At 34.3% G+C, this 17,373-nt stretch overlaps 1 protein-coding gene across 7 annotated transcripts in view; it reads right to left on the bottom strand.

Moving 5' to 3' along the window:
- M6 (neuronal membrane glycoprotein M6) overlaps window positions 1-17,373 on the bottom strand; it is a 69,887-nt gene that overhangs the window by 23,450 nt on the left and 29,064 nt on the right. Inside the window, exons 1-3 of one of the 7 annotated variants that reach the window (XM_070110870.1) lie at window positions 1,907-2,064; window positions 1,560-1,735; window positions 535-967 (exon numbers count right to left, since the gene is read on the bottom strand). The exons of 1 other annotated variant lie outside the window; for it this stretch is intronic. In XM_070110870.1, the coding sequence (XP_069966971.1) occupies window positions 535-751 (217 nt within the window). In that variant the 5' untranslated portion in view covers window positions 752-967; window positions 1,560-1,735; window positions 1,907-2,064. Of the gene's footprint in view, window positions 1-534; window positions 968-1,422; window positions 1,442-1,559; window positions 1,736-1,842; window positions 2,066-17,373 lie in introns of those variants that run through there. 5 more of the 7 variants (XM_036361003.2, XM_036361004.2, XM_036361007.2 and 2 more) reach the window with 5 other exon arrangements.

The raw sequence follows: 17,373 nt of genomic DNA, 5'->3' as shown, positions 1-17,373 counted from the left end.
TTGTGCTTATTTGTTAGAAAAATTAAAAGAAAATATGTTAGGGTGACTGTGCAACAGCACAAGAAATATTCACTGACAAAAGGCTAATTAACCTAATAACCTCAGCACAGGGCGTTAAATTATAAGAAAAATAAATAAAAACACACACCGGCTGCAATTATAGCATTCTAGTAGTGATGTAATAAAGTGTGTCAAAAGAAGGTTGAAATTATGCCAACAACAATAAAAGCGTAAAAAGTGTGACGTCGTAAAGCGTAAAATTTGAGCACAATTTAGCACTTAACACTAACTGCAAGTGTCATATTACAAACGTTTAAATTACATGGCTTTCAAATTACGTAATTTTGCAACAAAGAAAAATATAATATAAAATATATGCATAAAAAATATACAAAACTTTGCATTTGTGAAGCTATTGTAGTTTAAGCGGTGTTGGTTACACTAAATTTAGCAACATTTTGACGCTAAAAAAAAATATGGTGCACAACCATACGTATGCTTGGGTATGTGTGCAGTCTCTATTGATGGATTTACCTTCATCGCCACCGCGTTCAGTATAGCGGTCCAAAGAGTGATCTGAACGATAGGTGCTGCGTCGACGATTGTGTATTGCTGTGCCACCATTATATGGATTGTTGTTGTAGGCATGTGTTAATATGCCGTCATCTTCGAAATTTGTTTCGAGCAGGATATCTTCGCGAGGATCACGTATACGATCGCGTTGGTTTAGAGATTTTGTCGGTGAAGACATGACGCATAAATTTATATGTAGTTATTACTTAGATTTAAAGTAATGACAAGAAATCGGCGTAACTCTTTGGTATGCTTGTACGTATGCTAAACTTAGTCGTTGAAATAATACTTCTGTGTTGATTATTTCGGAAATTATGTATATAAAAATTTCCGTCGTTAGTTAAATATATTTCGTTTTGTTACTTTTTCTTTAATTTTGTGACTCAAAAGATTGCTAAAATGAGAGGAAAAATATGAATAAATGTTAATCAAACGATATTATTCGAATACAGTTTGGACCAGTGCACATTTTTTCAAAGTATTGTGCAATATTTGCTTGTTCTTAAAAGAAATTTTTATTTTGTGCTACTAAGTAATTAAATAGATCAGCAAAAATTTGGCGTTTTTATTAAAACAGTCTTTTCTAAATTTGTTGCAGTGATTACTCGGAGACAAATGATTCGAAAACCGTCTTTTCGTTAATTTTTGATTTTTTGTTCGACCGTAGGTCATTGTGCGGACAATGTCGGCTAGTAGAGTATTTGTTTTTTTAGGTTTCAACCACGGAGAAGTTCGAAACCACTGGTGGATAATCTAGTAGTGCCGTTGAAGATCGCGAGAAACATGAAAAATTTTAAATATTTTCCTTCAAAAATTTAACTGTGTATTTTTAAAATATGCTAAATATACCCTTAAAATTTGAGCACAATTGATGCAGTTATTTTTTTTTTTAATTTGAAAAATCTCCTTATTTTTACACTGTCACACTAGGTGTGCCTCTTAAATTTATTTATATGATTTTTTTAATTTTGCAAGCAATTTTACACTTTTGGCAATATTTTTCACACATATTTCCATTTCCCATACAAATTCTGATCTCTCATTTTTACATGGAATCGCGTTTATTTTTATGAATCATCCACGCTTTATCAAATCGCACATCAATAAATTATACATATTTTTATACGTCACGTTTCACTACATTTATACTTTTTTCTTGTCACTGTAAAAAACAAATTATATATACTATATGTATTTGTATATATATCTAGATCACAATAAACCGCGTAATCTGCACTTTGTGACCGACAAAAGTGCACCCATTCCGACCTGCACTTGCAGAAAAAATAATGAAAATTTAACGGACGGCATAAGCACACAATTGCAACGTTACGTTTTATTCGCACGAAGTTTATGTTGACAAGCGCACAAACAACAACGGCAACAATCATCAACAATCTGCTGAATAACCAACAACGAAAGCGATTGCGACAATAGCAACTTGTTGCTTTCGATTCGTTTGCGCTTCACTTTCGAACTGATTCGCCAGTACTAGGCTCTATATGTACAAAAGCGAAACGAAACGAAATGAAACGGCCGGCATTAGCAGAGAACTTAAAACAATGAGAAGGTGCAAATTGAATTTTGTATGATGCTCGATTGGTTGGCTGAAAATTTGAGATCAAGGAGTTCACCACTTTCTGTATAGTTTTGCTGTTATTTAACAGAAATGAGAGTTTTTAACAACGCTTTCTGACAAAATACGTATCTACCAATATAAAGAGAAAAATGAAATGAAATGAATGAGAAAACAAGAAATACAAATGCCACTTCACATATGCATGATTATTTTTTGCCATATAAACGATTTTTATGATGAAATTATTATTATTTTGCACAAATGCTACATTGATAAAATGTGAAAGATTATGCAAAAAATGATATTTTACTGTTTTCATAATTTTCTAATTTCAATATTTACAGAATTAATAATTTATGTATGTACATCAATATGTTATATTATATAATATAATAATATATTATCAATTATCAATAAATACATGTGAGCGCACTGCTCTATATGTAAGTATGTATGTACAAATATGCATATGACCGCGCAAAATAAGTAATGCATACACAAATCTACATACATTTAAGCGTACAAATGTAAGTACGTCAGCCAATAAGAAAAATACAAACATTGTTGTACAAAAACAACAATTGTCTCAAATAGCATCAGCACCAGAAATCAATATGGCAGCCAAATTGACAAATCCTAAATTTGTAGTAAATCACACACCAACAACATTTTCATTCATGAACGCTGGCGCACAAGCAATAAGCTAAGTCGTTTCATTCATAAAAGCAAACGCCTTACACGTCTCCCCGAGCATGCGTTTGCCTACAAGCGTCTTTTCGCGACGATGGCAAAAGCTAAAAATCATAAATTGAACAAATTTCTGATATTCCCTCTAGAAGGGAAAAGTGACAACCCCTCAAATATGAATATTAAAATATTTTAGAATAAAAGTGACCACATAGTAAATTTGTCGATTTACAATTCAAGAAACTTTTTAAAGAAAATATTCAATATTCCTCTGATTTATGTATACAGTAAACCCCGGTTAAGTATCACTCCTCTAATCCCTCTTATCTGCCGGTGTCTTGCTGCATCTCACTTTTTTTTCTTAATTTTTTAAAGAAAACGGTAATTTTTTTTTAAATACATAGAAATAATTTTTTTTGGTACCACTCGCTTAAGTACCACAATCGCTTATGTACTACAAAGCACAAAAAATCTGCATCTTTGGTTTTGGCACTTAACCGGGATTGACTGTATTTGTCAAAGAATTTACATAAGTACGTTCGAATTTTTTGTACACACATTGACTTTACACTTGCCCATATGCGATGTATGTTTGTAAGAGTGTGTATGGCACATCTCGGATTTTCTACCAACAACACAATGTTGTGACGCTTTGTCGTCGCGTCAGTTCTTCGACAGATTGACTCTTTGACATAAAAGCAAAAAATGTGTCAACGGAGATTTCACATGAAGTAATGAGTGTACATATCTACATAAAAATACATACAAATGTGTAAACGACATAATATATGTATGTCCTGTTACATATGTTTACACATGCATTTGAAAAGAAAAATTGAAGCATGAATGTGAAATACCGACGGCAAAACACAATTCTGTACTTTTATGACTCCATAATGGTGTCAAGTACAATTAATGAATTATTTTAAGAAATATATCAAAATACTTTATTAGTAATAATTTAAATGTATTTTGATATATTTCTCATAATAAAGTAAAAGTGAATTAACATAAAATAATTTAAAAAATAATAAATAATAGTTCAATAAAAGGGAATATATTTCAAATGGCATATCAATATGCCCAGTTTTGCTCACATATTATATTCTCTTCAATATTCGTCGGTTGGTTATGTTAAGAGAGCGTATGTGTACAGATTCACCGCTGTTATAAAAGCGAAAAATGTTATTTGTTTCTGGTGCATCTGTGGTGAACTCCTTGATAAATTCCTACAAATTGTTCGCTGTCGAACCTGCACCTTCTCATTGTTTTAAGTTCTCTGGCATTAGTTGATCATTATTTCATTTTATTCATTTTTTATTGCTACTTAATACTCATTTTTTTTTAATAGCAAGTACCGTCCCTACTTGCCCACACTAGCACGTAGCTGTTCTATACATAGTGTGTTCGTATGTATGTGTATTGTTTGCACACTTGTAGCTGGTTTTGCTATACGAAGTTTACTTTTATAGACCTTATTCAGTACCGTACCCAACTCACTGGTGCTCTCCGGTACTCTCGTGCACTCTTCATTGCAGCGTGGAGTTTATTTGCTTGTTGATAGGTAGGTATGTATGTATGTTTGTTAGCCTGTGACTGCTATCTACCTGCTGTAATTGAAAAACAGCAAATTAGCGCTTCAATAAGTCAATACACGATACAGTACATGAACTAGTATGTACATATGTGCCATATACTCTTGAAAAACCTTTACCTATTTGCTTGGAAACTCCAGTGAATGATGTTGAGTAATCAAGTGTTTCAATACCCATACAAACACATGCATTTGTATGCACTTCCAGCATTCTATGCATTGCTTTCCACACTTACTTCAGCCAGAGAACTTAAAACAATGAGAAGGTGCAAATTGAATTTTGTATGATGCTCGATTGGTTGGCTGAAAATTTGAGATCAAGGAGTTCACCACTTTCTGTATAGTTTTGCTGTTATTTAACAGAAATGAGAGTTTTTAACAACGCTTTCTGACAAAATACGTATCTACCAATATAAAGAGAAAAATGAAATGAAATGAATGAGAAAACAAGAAATACAAATGCCACTTCACATATGCATGATTATTTTTTGCCATATAAACGATTTTTATGATGAAATTATTATTATTTTGCACAAATGCTACATTGATAAAATGTGAAAGATTATGCAAAAAATGATATTTTACTGTTTTCATAATTTTCTAATTTCAATATTTACAGAATTAATAATTTATGTATGTACATCAATATGTTATATTATATAATATAATAATATATTATCAATTATCAATAAATACATGTGAGCGCACTGCTCTATATGTAAGTATGTATGTACAAATATGCATATGACCGCGCAAAATAAGTAATGCATACACAAATCTACATACATTTAAGCGTACAAATGTAAGTACGTCAGCCAATAAGAAAAATACAAACATTGTTGTACAAAAACAACAATTGTCTCAAATAGCATCAGCACCAGAAATCAATATGGCAGCCAAATTGACAAATCCTAAATTTGTAGTAAATCACACACCAACAACATTTTCATTCATGAACGCTGGCGCACAAGCAATAAGCTAAGTCGTTTCATTCATAAAAGCAAACGCCTTACACGTCTCCCCGAGCATGCGTTTGCCTACAAGCGTCTTTTCGCGACGATGGCAAAAGCTAAAAATCATAAATTGAACAAATTTCTGATATTCCCTCTAGAAGGGAAAAGTGACAACCCCTCAAATATGAATATTAAAATATTTTAGAATAAAAGTGACCACATAGTAAATTTGTCGATTTACAATTCAAGAAACTTTTTAAAGAAAATATTCAATATTCCTCTGATTTATGTATACAGTAAACCCCGGTTAAGTATCACTCCTCTAATCCCTCTTATCTGCCGGTGTCTTGCTGCATCTCACTTTTTTTTCTTAATTTTTTAAAGAAAACGGTAATTTTTTTTTAAATACATAGAAATAATTTTTTTTGGTACCACTCGCTTAAGTACCACAATCGCTTATGTACTACAAAGCACAAAAAATCTGCATCTTTGGTTTTGGCACTTAACCGGGATTGACTGTATTTGTCAAAGAATTTACATAAGTACGTTCGAATTTTTTGTACACACATTGACTTTACACTTGCCCATATGCGATGTATGTTTGTAAGAGTGTGTATGGCACATCTCGGATTTTCTACCAACAACACAATGTTGTGACGCTTTGTCGTCGCGTCAGTTCTTCGACAGATTGACTCTTTGACATAAAAGCAAAAAATGTGTCAACGGAGATTTCACATGAAGTAATGAGTGTACATATCTACATAAAAATACATACAAATGTGTAAACGACATAATATATGTATGTCCTGTTACATATGTTTACACATGCATTTGAAAAGAAAAATTGAAGCATGAATGTGAAATACCGACGGCAAAACACAATTCTGTACTTTTATGACTCCATAATGGTGTCAAGTACAATTAATGAATTATTTTAAGAAATATATCAAAATACTTTATTAGTAATAATTTAAATGTATTTTGATATATTTCTCATAATAAAGTAAAAGTGAATTAACATAAAATAATTTAAAAAATAATAAATAATAGTTCAATAAAAGGGAATATATTTCAAATGGCATATCAATATGCCCAGTTTTGCTCACATATTATATTCTCTTCAATATTCGTCGGTTGGTTATGTTAAGAGAGCGTATGTGTACAGATTCACCGCTGTTATAAAAGCGAAAAATGTTATTTGTTTCTGGTGCATCTGTGGTGAACTCCTTGATAAATTCCTACAAATTGTTCGCTGTCGAACCTGCACCTTCTCATTGTTTTAAGTTCTCTGCTTCAGCACTCCCCACTCTCTGCTCCACAACCAATAAAGGTATCCACAAAACAACGTCAACTAAATAAGCCAGCTGATCGGCGTAGTGACGGTTGGTATTTGAAATAACGCTTGACGCTTGCTGCTTCCGAACTGGTTTCTTGAACTTGATTAAAGCAATGAGTGTTACACTTTATTTTGCGTTGTTTGGTTTTTTGGTTTTGTTTATTTTCGATACTTGTTTCTTTATTCTTAATTCTATCTTTTGTTCGTAACATTGCTTACTCATCTGTTGCTCGTTGCTTGATTCTGTGCAATGAGTTTACACCTAAAGTCAATGGGTTAATTTAACTGATCACAGACTAGGTTCTTAGGTTAAGCGTCGATTGGCAATTAAATATTTAAGAAATTGAAAACAATTGTACAAATAACAGACAGCTTAAATTTGTAAGCGGACAGTTTACGTTTTTAGAAATTTAAAGAATTAAAAAATAATAAATTGTTTTCATAATTTCATAGGTTATACATAACATTCTAAAATTTTAAATCGATAGCTGAAATCGTTTTTAAATTACAGTCTTGTAAAATGTAACCACTCAGTTTAATCAGCTGAATCAGTTTATCTTTAAACGCCTTTTTGTTAAAACAGCTTTTTTCAAATTTGCTTGAGTGATTACTCGGAGATAAATGATGCGATGTTTTTTGATTTGAGCAAAAATCGTATTTTGGCAGGCTAAAAACGACAAAAATTTTGACCGTGGGTCATTGTACGGACGAAGTCTACTAATATAACTTTTTTAGTAATTTTTTGAGGTTTTATCCATGGAGAAGACCGGAAATACTGCAGCAGTGGAAGAGCATTTTTTAGCGCCGTAGAAGATCGCGTGTAACGCGAAATATATTAGATTTTGTTCTTAAAAAAGTTTACTTTGTATTCCTAAAATATGCATAAATATATATAAAATAAATAATTTATACGGTAATTTTTTTTTAATTTACCAAAATCGAGTTTTCAAGCTGTCACTAGGTGTGCCCCTTAAATGGCTTGACTCAACTTCGTTTAGTTTAGCTAAGCAAGCAGCACGTGATGACTAGCATTCTAAAATTAAGGTGGCTTTTATGTGGTCCGATTTGCACAACAAGTTCGTAGATCGTAGTGTTGTCTTGGACAATAATCCATGCCAAATTTTTTGAAGACAGTCCACAATCTTTGTTTTGATTTAGCCGAGTCAACAACCTTTGTTTACTTTTGGGGTCAATGACGCTTTTATTTACATTATGAGGTCTATCGGACTACTATAGCATATAGTTCGTTCAGTTTGTACGGCCGCTCTATGTCATAGCGGTTCGACATCGACAAATGAGAAACATCTTGAAGAGAAAGGGACGTGTGCAAAATTTCAGATCGATCTCTCAAAAACTGAGCAACTAATTTGCGTATATACAGACAGGCATGTGGACATTCAGGTTATAAAAATATTGAAGCACATATGTACATCTTTATGTAGGAATGAATTTGCACATATGATTTGAATGGACTTGCAATTAATCCATTCGCTGGTTTAGTGTTTTAATATATACTTATAAACTCTTGTTTTTACTCGTATATACTTGTAAACTCGTAGATATGTACCATTTTTATTTATAACATTTTTGTTCATGTGTTTATATTCATGCTCAAAAAAATGCATTGAAATAAATACATATGGTATATGTACATATATTAATTTTGAATTTAATTTTCCTTTTTTGCTGGATGTGAATATTCAATTACAAAAATATGAGTATTATAGAATTAATTTTTGTGTTGTAAAAGCGAAATCATCAATTATTTATGTTTATATATAATGGTTTGGAAAAATTATTTATTATTAACGATTTATTTTTCACAAAAAATTGCTGTCAACAGTTCATTAATGATGATAAATTGCCATGTACCTGAATTTAAAGTCAACTCAAACATTAAATAGATTAAAATTGTATTGAATTTGTTAATTCTATTTTTTTAAATATAAGAAAGTTTAAATCAGCTGTCATGAAGCATACTTGTGAGAGGTAAAGAGGTATTCGAAGTTTAACATTTCTATGCAGTGCATGTTGTGTAAGAGCTATCATACGCTTTGACCGTTGAATGCTACAATTTTAGCAGCTTCTTGTGGTATTTTAAAAACTTTACGAAAGAATTTTAATTTGTCAATAATTTATTTCTATATTCTATTTTTTTTTTTCAAATCAAAACAATTTCTTGCATTCGATACAAATGCGATGCGGTAAAAGTGAAAATTTAATAATGTTCTTAAATATTGTATGCTTATCAGCTATAAGTATAGCCTTAGCATTGTGTAACAAATTATTACCTCTAAAAGTTTACTACCTTCAAGGAAGATCAAAACCAAGTAAATATAAAATTTAATTAAAATGAAATATTTTCATAACTGCTTTTCACTATTTCTTCAACGATTTTATTTACTTTCAACGAAGAGCAATTTATTTTCAAACTCTCTACCGTTAAGTGCATTCACACTTCACAGCTAAAAGGAGAAAATAAAACAGTACTACCAACTCAGCACAGCAAATAATATAGACAGGTTAAAGAGAATTCCAGCAATGTGCTATTATGAAATCGAGCTGCCGATTGTTGGGTAGTAGGCGCTGTTTGGGCTTGTTGTACACCTGCTTGGCCAACTGCGAAACGTAACAAAGCTCTGCTGCAGACGCAGGCTGTAAAAAATTACAATGCTTTGCTGCAACTGTCGTCTTCCAATGCCTCTACATACACGCTGTCAATGCCATTCAACTGTCTATTAAATGCATGGGTGCGAGCACATATAAGCATATGGACAGGCACAAGTAGCTCCAAATATGTAAGCTCCATGCAATTGAGTATCGGCAAGTGAATTTAAATGAGGTAGACTTAAGTGATGTACTGTGTAAAATAGGTATGGATGAAAATATCTACAGTTTTTCGCAGAAAGCCTATATGAATAAAATTTGTGATGCGCATACATTCACACCAGTCTTTAATTGTCGGTTTTTCAGTCGTTCATGCTCATATGAAAAGCATATTGTGCGAGCATATTCAATAAAGTGGGTGTGCCGACAGCTCGGTGCACTTGTACTTGAAGGCAGCAGCAATGCTTTGTATGTAGCGTGTAACTACTATAGGTGCCGTATAATATACATATAATACATATATCTGCCTAGCTCCATTGTATGGTTGCGACTTGCTGTGGTTACGTGCAACTAGCTGGTGCACGCACAGCACACGTACAGAAGAAATGTCGGAAGAAAACTATTTTCATAAAGTTAAATACACCGAAAAGTATGTGAGTGGCGTAGAAAGTATGCAGACTTTTTTGTTGTTGCACACTTTGCTCATATTCCGTGCACTCCATAATTTCGCTGATGCTGCATGAAAGCTATAGTGAAATATTTCTTTAAAGCTTTTTTGCGCAATTTCTACTGCTTCTCCTTCACAGCGTTCATCAGCGTTCAGGAGTGGTGTAAATGACTTAACGCTGAAATTATGAAAGCACCTGATGAAGATGACGCGGACGCAAATGGTAATGATAATGCTGATAATCACATGAATCGGGTTTTTTTGTACAGATTGCCGTGGATTAAAGCGGACAAAGTAGCTTTTTCTCATGCTGAGGTAGCAGGTTGGCCACAGCAATAAAGCAAAAGCGACCACAACTGACGTGAGCCAACACCGCTGACTAGCTTCTATGGCGCATCTACCTTTGCTACTACTAAAGGATACAATTTGAAGCACAAAAGGAAGTAGGCGGTGCACAAGGAAATAGTGTTGGTGCTGGTGGTCGTGGTCGTGCTATGATACCACCGTTTTGCCGACGCTGCTCGCGGAGACATGCATCCGTCCGTCGCGCTGAGAGAATTATCACCGACATTTCCGCTAGTGAAGATGACAAAAATGACAAAGCATCGCTGTGGCGCGTAGCATACAATGCTTCCCGGCTGCGTTCACGTTTGCAATTCATAACGATACAGAGAACATTTCACATGGCATATACATATGCGCACTTATGCACAAGTATAATGTACAAGTATATACCTATGAGTAAATGTTTCTATGCCGAACGGGTTATGACGGAAATGGCGCAGGCAGTCGTAATAGCGACGTTAGTGTGTGCATGGAAAATATTTGACGCTGTCGCCACACTCGCTGCCGCTGAAAGGAAGCAAAGCAGAAAATTAATTCCTGCTGCTCGAAATGTATGAGTAGAAGAAGGTTTAACGAAGCCTAGACAAGCCAAGCAGAGCGCGCGACACCTTACAGCTCTCTACTCTTCGCTATAGAGTCTTCGATACAGAAGTTGTAATTACGAAGGTAGAGTAAAAACAAAAAAAAAACAATAAGAACTGGTATAAGTGAGTGGAAAAGAAAAGAAAAGAAAAATAGTAACTAGCACAAAAAAGTTAATAATAATTTCCTTTCATTACTTTTGGTGGGCGGGCGTTCGGCAGCAGTTAAGCATTAGACCATAAATAGTAGCTGTGGCGGCAAAGTGGCAACATTTGTTGCTAAAACAATAAGCACACAGAAACAATAACAACAACAATGAATACACTAACTCCGTGTAGCCACATAAAAGCAGTGGTAAACAGATGGAAAGTGTGCAATCAAAGGAGATAAAAGAAATGAAAAGAAAAAAAGTTACTTATGGCAAAATTAAATTTGCTGATGAGATGAGTTTAGCGTTCTGCTTTTATGTTTTGTTTGGCATAAGGATGCATAGGCGTGCTGGCGCGTGGCGACCGTGGTATATATTGCCGGAAAACTTAACAAAAATATGTGAACGTTGTTTCATTCGATTGCGGATTGCGAATAGGCTACCAAATAATTAATTAGCGAAATTTAGCGCGCAACGGTGTGATACTATCATTGGAATGGCATTAAAATACTCATGGAAATTTCTCCTGCCGCTCGATTCTTAATGAGACTTTAAGAAGGCTGTTTTGCGTCATCAACCAGCGCCAGTCTTGATTGCTCTTATGCTCGTCCTTTTAAACTCCTACGCCTTTTTTCAACCTTTGCTTTTGCGTTTATACTTATTTAGTAGTGTACTAAAATAATTATTATATATATACTACTTTTTTATGCACCAAAAATATTTCTCTGTTGCACTGTCGTTCATCCTTTTATTCCTTGCGTTATCCATTCAAGTATTACCGTATGATATTTTTTATACTCACGCAACATTTTCCTTAGAGCATAATAGATTTGTTCTCCTAACGTTTGTTTGTAACACCTTAAATTAATCGAGAGATATGGTGCTATCAATATCAAAAATATCTGGATGATGAGAAAATTTGATTTCCAAGTGTTTGACTCTCCGTTAAACTAAGTTTAATATTTCCATCTGTCGTTTGTAGGCATAGTGCCGCCTATTTGAAATTCCATATATCAGCAACTACTCGACCAATTTAAATCAAAATCGTACATAATTTTCATCTTGACTTCCTTATATTATTGTTTGAAATTGGGTGAAGTTGGGTGAAGCAGTATCAAGCTTATGGTCAAATACGGTCAAACTAGGAGTGACGCGAGGTCAAGATTGGAGTCACTTGCGCGTAAAATAGAGGTCAAGCTATAGGTCTAAGGAGATTAAAATTGGAATCACAGAAGGTCAAACTTGAAATCATGCCAGCACAAAATAGGGATCACTCGTGGTCAAATTAGGGTGAAACGAGATCTAACTATAGGTGAAGGGAAATGAAGCTTGGGATTAGATAAAATCAAACTGGAAGTCATGCGAGGTCAAGCTTTAGGTTAGTCGACGTCAACCTAGCGGTCAGGCGAAATCTGGCAATGGGTCGTGGGAGTTCAAGCCAGGGTTGAGGTAAACCGGTTCACACCTTATCCGCTCTAATGTAGAGAATTTCGCTCATCCCCTTGACAACGGGACGAATATAAGATGTAATATATGTTTTTTAAATGGCATTAAGTGAACATGTAATTTGAGAAATAGTGTGGTTTGTTGCAAGAAATTAATGAATTTTATCCATATTTTCACTTATCCCCCATAAACCAATTATAACGATTTTTGTACTTCTGGTTGGCTGTAATCGGTTTACAATTTCTTCGTAATAACGTATATTGAATTCATATGCAACAGTTTTATTGTAAAGTTTTAAGTATCTAATGTTAGGCTATAACCGAATTAAGCTCTTCTTAGCGCTTCTATATTTGTATTTCTATTTATTTTTGGTCAGTTTTAGCTATTTCTACGCACTTAATTTTCTTTTGCTTTTCGAAATATGAAAAAGCGGGCATAGGCACACGTGTGCGTAGTTGTTCGTACTTTTTCTGCTGTCATATCCTCGACGACCTTTGAAAGCGGCTGAAAATGCACAAAACTTATGTATGTATGTATATAGATAGCGCGCCAACTGCTGTGCAACAAAATGGAATTTCATTACACTGTCAAAGTAACCAAAGAATCAACCAAGCAACCAACCAGCAAACCAACCATGCCAGCAAACATTTTCGGAAACGTCACACGAAATTGAGAAACAAAAATGCGATACTCACTCATACTAACAAACAAACGAAAGAAAAGCCAAGTAAGAGCCAGCTGAATTGTATGGCAACCCAACATCCAATTAGGCAAGTGGCGTACAGGATATGCGAGTTGCCAGCCGCCTTGCGTAAGCGTTCGTGCTGACGCTGACAAGCTGAGGTGGATGCGTTAAGCCGCTGACATGCCGACAATGAACCAGCTGAGGCTGACGTCGGGACCGAGGTCGAGCTGGAGTTCGCATTTGCGTTTTGATTCGGTTTGTCGGTAAGTTTGTGACCCAGTCGACGTATCGCATGCCAACTCGCTTCATGTGCCTATTGTTGCTTTTCTTTTTTCTTTTTCCTCTTTCGTTTTTTGTTTTTTGTGGCTGTTGGATCTATTTTGCCACAACGTCAGTTGAAGTTTTCTTGCATAGCAAACTTGTTGAAGCCGGAACAAGTTTTAAGTGTTTGGCTGTGTATGCACACACACAAATATTTTTGTTTGTTCGTGTGAGTGTGAAGTGGAAAACTTTTTGTGCATACAACAACTCAACTTCTGACTCACCAGCCAACATTTACTTGACTCAGAACTACTATACGTACATTTCAACTCACTGCCCCGACTTATTTGTGGGGGCGTAATATGAATGCCGCATGACAGTTCATTTGAAATGGTTACTCTTACTCAGTGACTGAGTGCAAAGGGAGCCATAGTTTGCAACTGTTCGCCAAGTTGAGGTTATTGTCAAGGTTTAGCGCACAATATGACACAAAGATTTGAGTATTTCAAGCAGACTACCATGCTGGCACGCATAATTACGTTGTGTTTGTCGGAAGGGAGGCTGCCTGGCTGCTCGGCTGTGCGGCTAACTGTTTTCGTACATATCATTTGCAGACCTACAATTAACCCAAAGGTACGAACTGAAAGGATAGAGTTTGTCTTTCGTACAAGTAGTACGAGTACATATAAAAATCTAAGGTGCTCTGCTGGTGCTAGTGGATGAGAGAGAGAGGGAGGCAGAGATTCATTGAGGCTGAGTGTTGCTTTATAGAAATTCAAGTAATACAGGCAGGTTAGGAGTATGCTTGTTGGTGCATGTGTAGAAGTGTATCGCCGTTGACGTTTCATCGTTTCAACGCTTAATGGTACGTTTAAGCGCCTACGGTTATGCTTTGTTACAAAGCGAAAAAGGTTAACGTATCATTTTACGTGCATTTATATGGCCTACTCGTATGAAGAGCTGCGCACATTAACATTAACACATAATTTGGTACAAGTTCACACACACATAAATATATATACACATATTAGCACATAATTTAGCATAAACGCACGTACACCGCTAAATTCTTGTTGAATAAATATAAATGTTGTGGGCATTTCATAACATGCATATAGCCACACATACACGCTTGTGTACACACATACATGTAAATAAATTGAAGAACGCGCACGCTTGCCCTTTCCATGTGCGAATTATACTCCTTTTCACAATCATTTATGTATGTTTTCGCAATTAAATGTTGGTATGTTTTTAAATGAAACATTTGATTTTCGTAAGTTGTTTTATTTTCAATATTTAAAAAGCAAGCTTGTGCACGTGTGAGCTTTGTAAAACGGTATGTTATCTATAAAATATATGGAATTGTTATAAAATGACTTTTGGTTCTATTTTGCATCAGCTGCGTGCTATGTTGACCGTAGCATGTTTGTGGGCATATTTTGTAGGTATTTAATTTAGTGTTGCTTAAAGGCTTACAACTTGCGCTTGTAATTTTATTCCAAATGCACACTAGACCCAAAAATGTTGCCACTAATTTGTAAGGAGTAAGCTTTTATTTGCAATTTAAATTTATCAAGCTAACATGTGCTGTTGGAAATGTTTGGCACCCCTACAGAAAGGGTTAACAGAAAAAGGATAATGTATACTTAGGTGATTGTATTTCAATTAAGTTGACTGGAAATTTAGTACTTTGAAAGCCTTATTTAGTTGGAGTTATATTATTCTACTTTAAAAGTTATTTAAATTACAGATTTTTCGTGTGCTACTTATAATATAGTATGGAAAATTGAGGTAATCGCTTTCTAAACACCAGTTTTCACCCGCTTAAATATATATATATATATATATTAGAGTGGCTTAAACATTGAATACTTCTTTGCGCTTGATGTTCTGAAAAATAGGTTCCTAGAAACGTCTAAAAAAGTCTCTCTAAGTATGAGCTCTGAATTGTAACGGTACTCTGCCTTGAACACCCGAGAAAATATATATTTATTTTATTAATATAAAATATATATTTAAATGATTAGCGTGACGAGTTGGGTCGTTTTAGCTATGTACGCCTGTCTGCCCGTCTGTCTGAATATATACGAACTAGTCTCCAAGTTATTGAGACATCAATCTGAAATTTTGCACACGTCGTTTTCTAATCAAGATTTTCATTTGTCGGAACGGCCGATATCGGTAAACTATAGAATATAGCTGCCATACAAACTGAACGATGAGAATAAAGTGGTTGTATGATGAAAATTTTAATTTGGCCAGATATTTTAACGAAATTTGGCATGAATAATTACCCAAGACAATAATGCAATCTCCGAAGAAATTGTTCAGATCGGCCATTTATAACATACAGCTGTCATAAAAACTGACCGATCGAACTCAAGCCCTTGTATGGAATACTTTTTTATTCGACAAGATATCTTTACGAAATTTGGCATATACTTGTATTTTTACTCAATGCATTGCTAAAAATCCCAAAGAAGTTGTTTAGCTCGGATCACTGTAGCATATAACTACCATATAAATTGACCTTTGCTTTGATGGGAGCTGCAGAGGACGCGGTACTAGTTTGGTATTTGTTTTTGGCTGTTTGTTTAGCATTTCTTAATTAAAATGTATATTGTGAGTAAGCCTCTACCTTAGAGCAAGTTAAATATTAGATGTATATGTCTATATGAAAGATTGAACCTTTAATCGTAACAACCAGTGTGACAGTGTTTAAAAATACACAGTTAAATTTTTTAAGAAAAAAATTAATTATTTTTCGAGTTAAAAGCGATCTCATACGGCGTCAAAAAAAGTCTCCCACTGTCGCAATGATTACGGACTTCTCCGTGGATGAAACCTAATAAAATTCTCTTTAAAAAGTAGTGTCGGTAGGTCAACAAAAAAATCAAAAATTGACAAACTGGCGGCATTTACAAAAAAGTAGAATTTCACCTGAAATTTTAGTCGTTTTTGGCCTGTCAAAATTCAACAATTTACAGAACATGTAAAATAAATTTGGTAGTGCGCGAATCTTTGTCTCTGAATAATCACTGCAGAAAATTTCCAAAAATTTATTTTGGAAAAAAAACGCGTTCAAAGATAAACTGATAGTGCTGATTGAACTGAGTGGCTACACTTTAGAAGGCTATAACTCAAATACCATTTAAGATATCGATTCAAAATTTTAGTATTTTATTTTTTAAGGTAATCAGTATCCAAATATGCAAAAAATAAAAATTTTACAAAATTTCTCACTAGGTGTGCGCCGCCCCTTAAGTTGTGCTTTCTAAACTCAATTAACTTTAAAACCATGGATGTGAATGATAACTTTTCATTAATTATATTCACTCTGCTAAGTTAAATTTAAGGAGCTCGTTGCCTAAAAGTAAAAAATAATTTTAATGCTAAAAAAATTAGTATACGTTAGTCCCCGATTCATATTGAAACCGAAAAATAATAACTACTACATTAAACAGCATATTTTCATATTAAATTTAAACAAAATTCTTGAGTTGACGGCAACACTCTAAAAAATCTGTAACGTAACGCACGTGATAAAAATTGATAATGATTGATTTATCAAAACTGCCAGTAGAATACAAAATGAGAGCTAATCAAACATAATTTCGGTTTAAGAAGTGTAAATGTACTTATTGTGGCATATAATATTGTATTCGATGATGATTTTGGTGGCATGACCGCAAAGCTGTTTGAGTGCGTTCAAGTAGCTCGTTAGCTGTATGTGGTAAGGATAAATTTTGGTTTGAGCTGTAGGCAAGATGGCTAACATGGCTAAATTGATGTGCTTCGGATGAGAAAAAAAACTTAAGTGAAACTTAGAGAGCATTAAGTTGTCAAAACTATGCAGTCAAAGCACCTTTTGCTGCTTGTGGCGATAAACTTTTGCTCAAAAGCGTTC

This window comes from Bactrocera oleae, chromosome 6, assembly GCF_042242935.1.
Source record: "Bactrocera oleae isolate idBacOlea1 chromosome 6, idBacOlea1, whole genome shotgun sequence".
In the NCBI taxonomy this organism is placed as follows: Eukaryota; Metazoa; Arthropoda; class Insecta; order Diptera; family Tephritidae; genus Bactrocera; species Bactrocera oleae.
The sequence above is the reverse complement of the archived record's forward strand: the minus strand, read 5'-3'. Positions and strand labels throughout refer to the sequence as shown.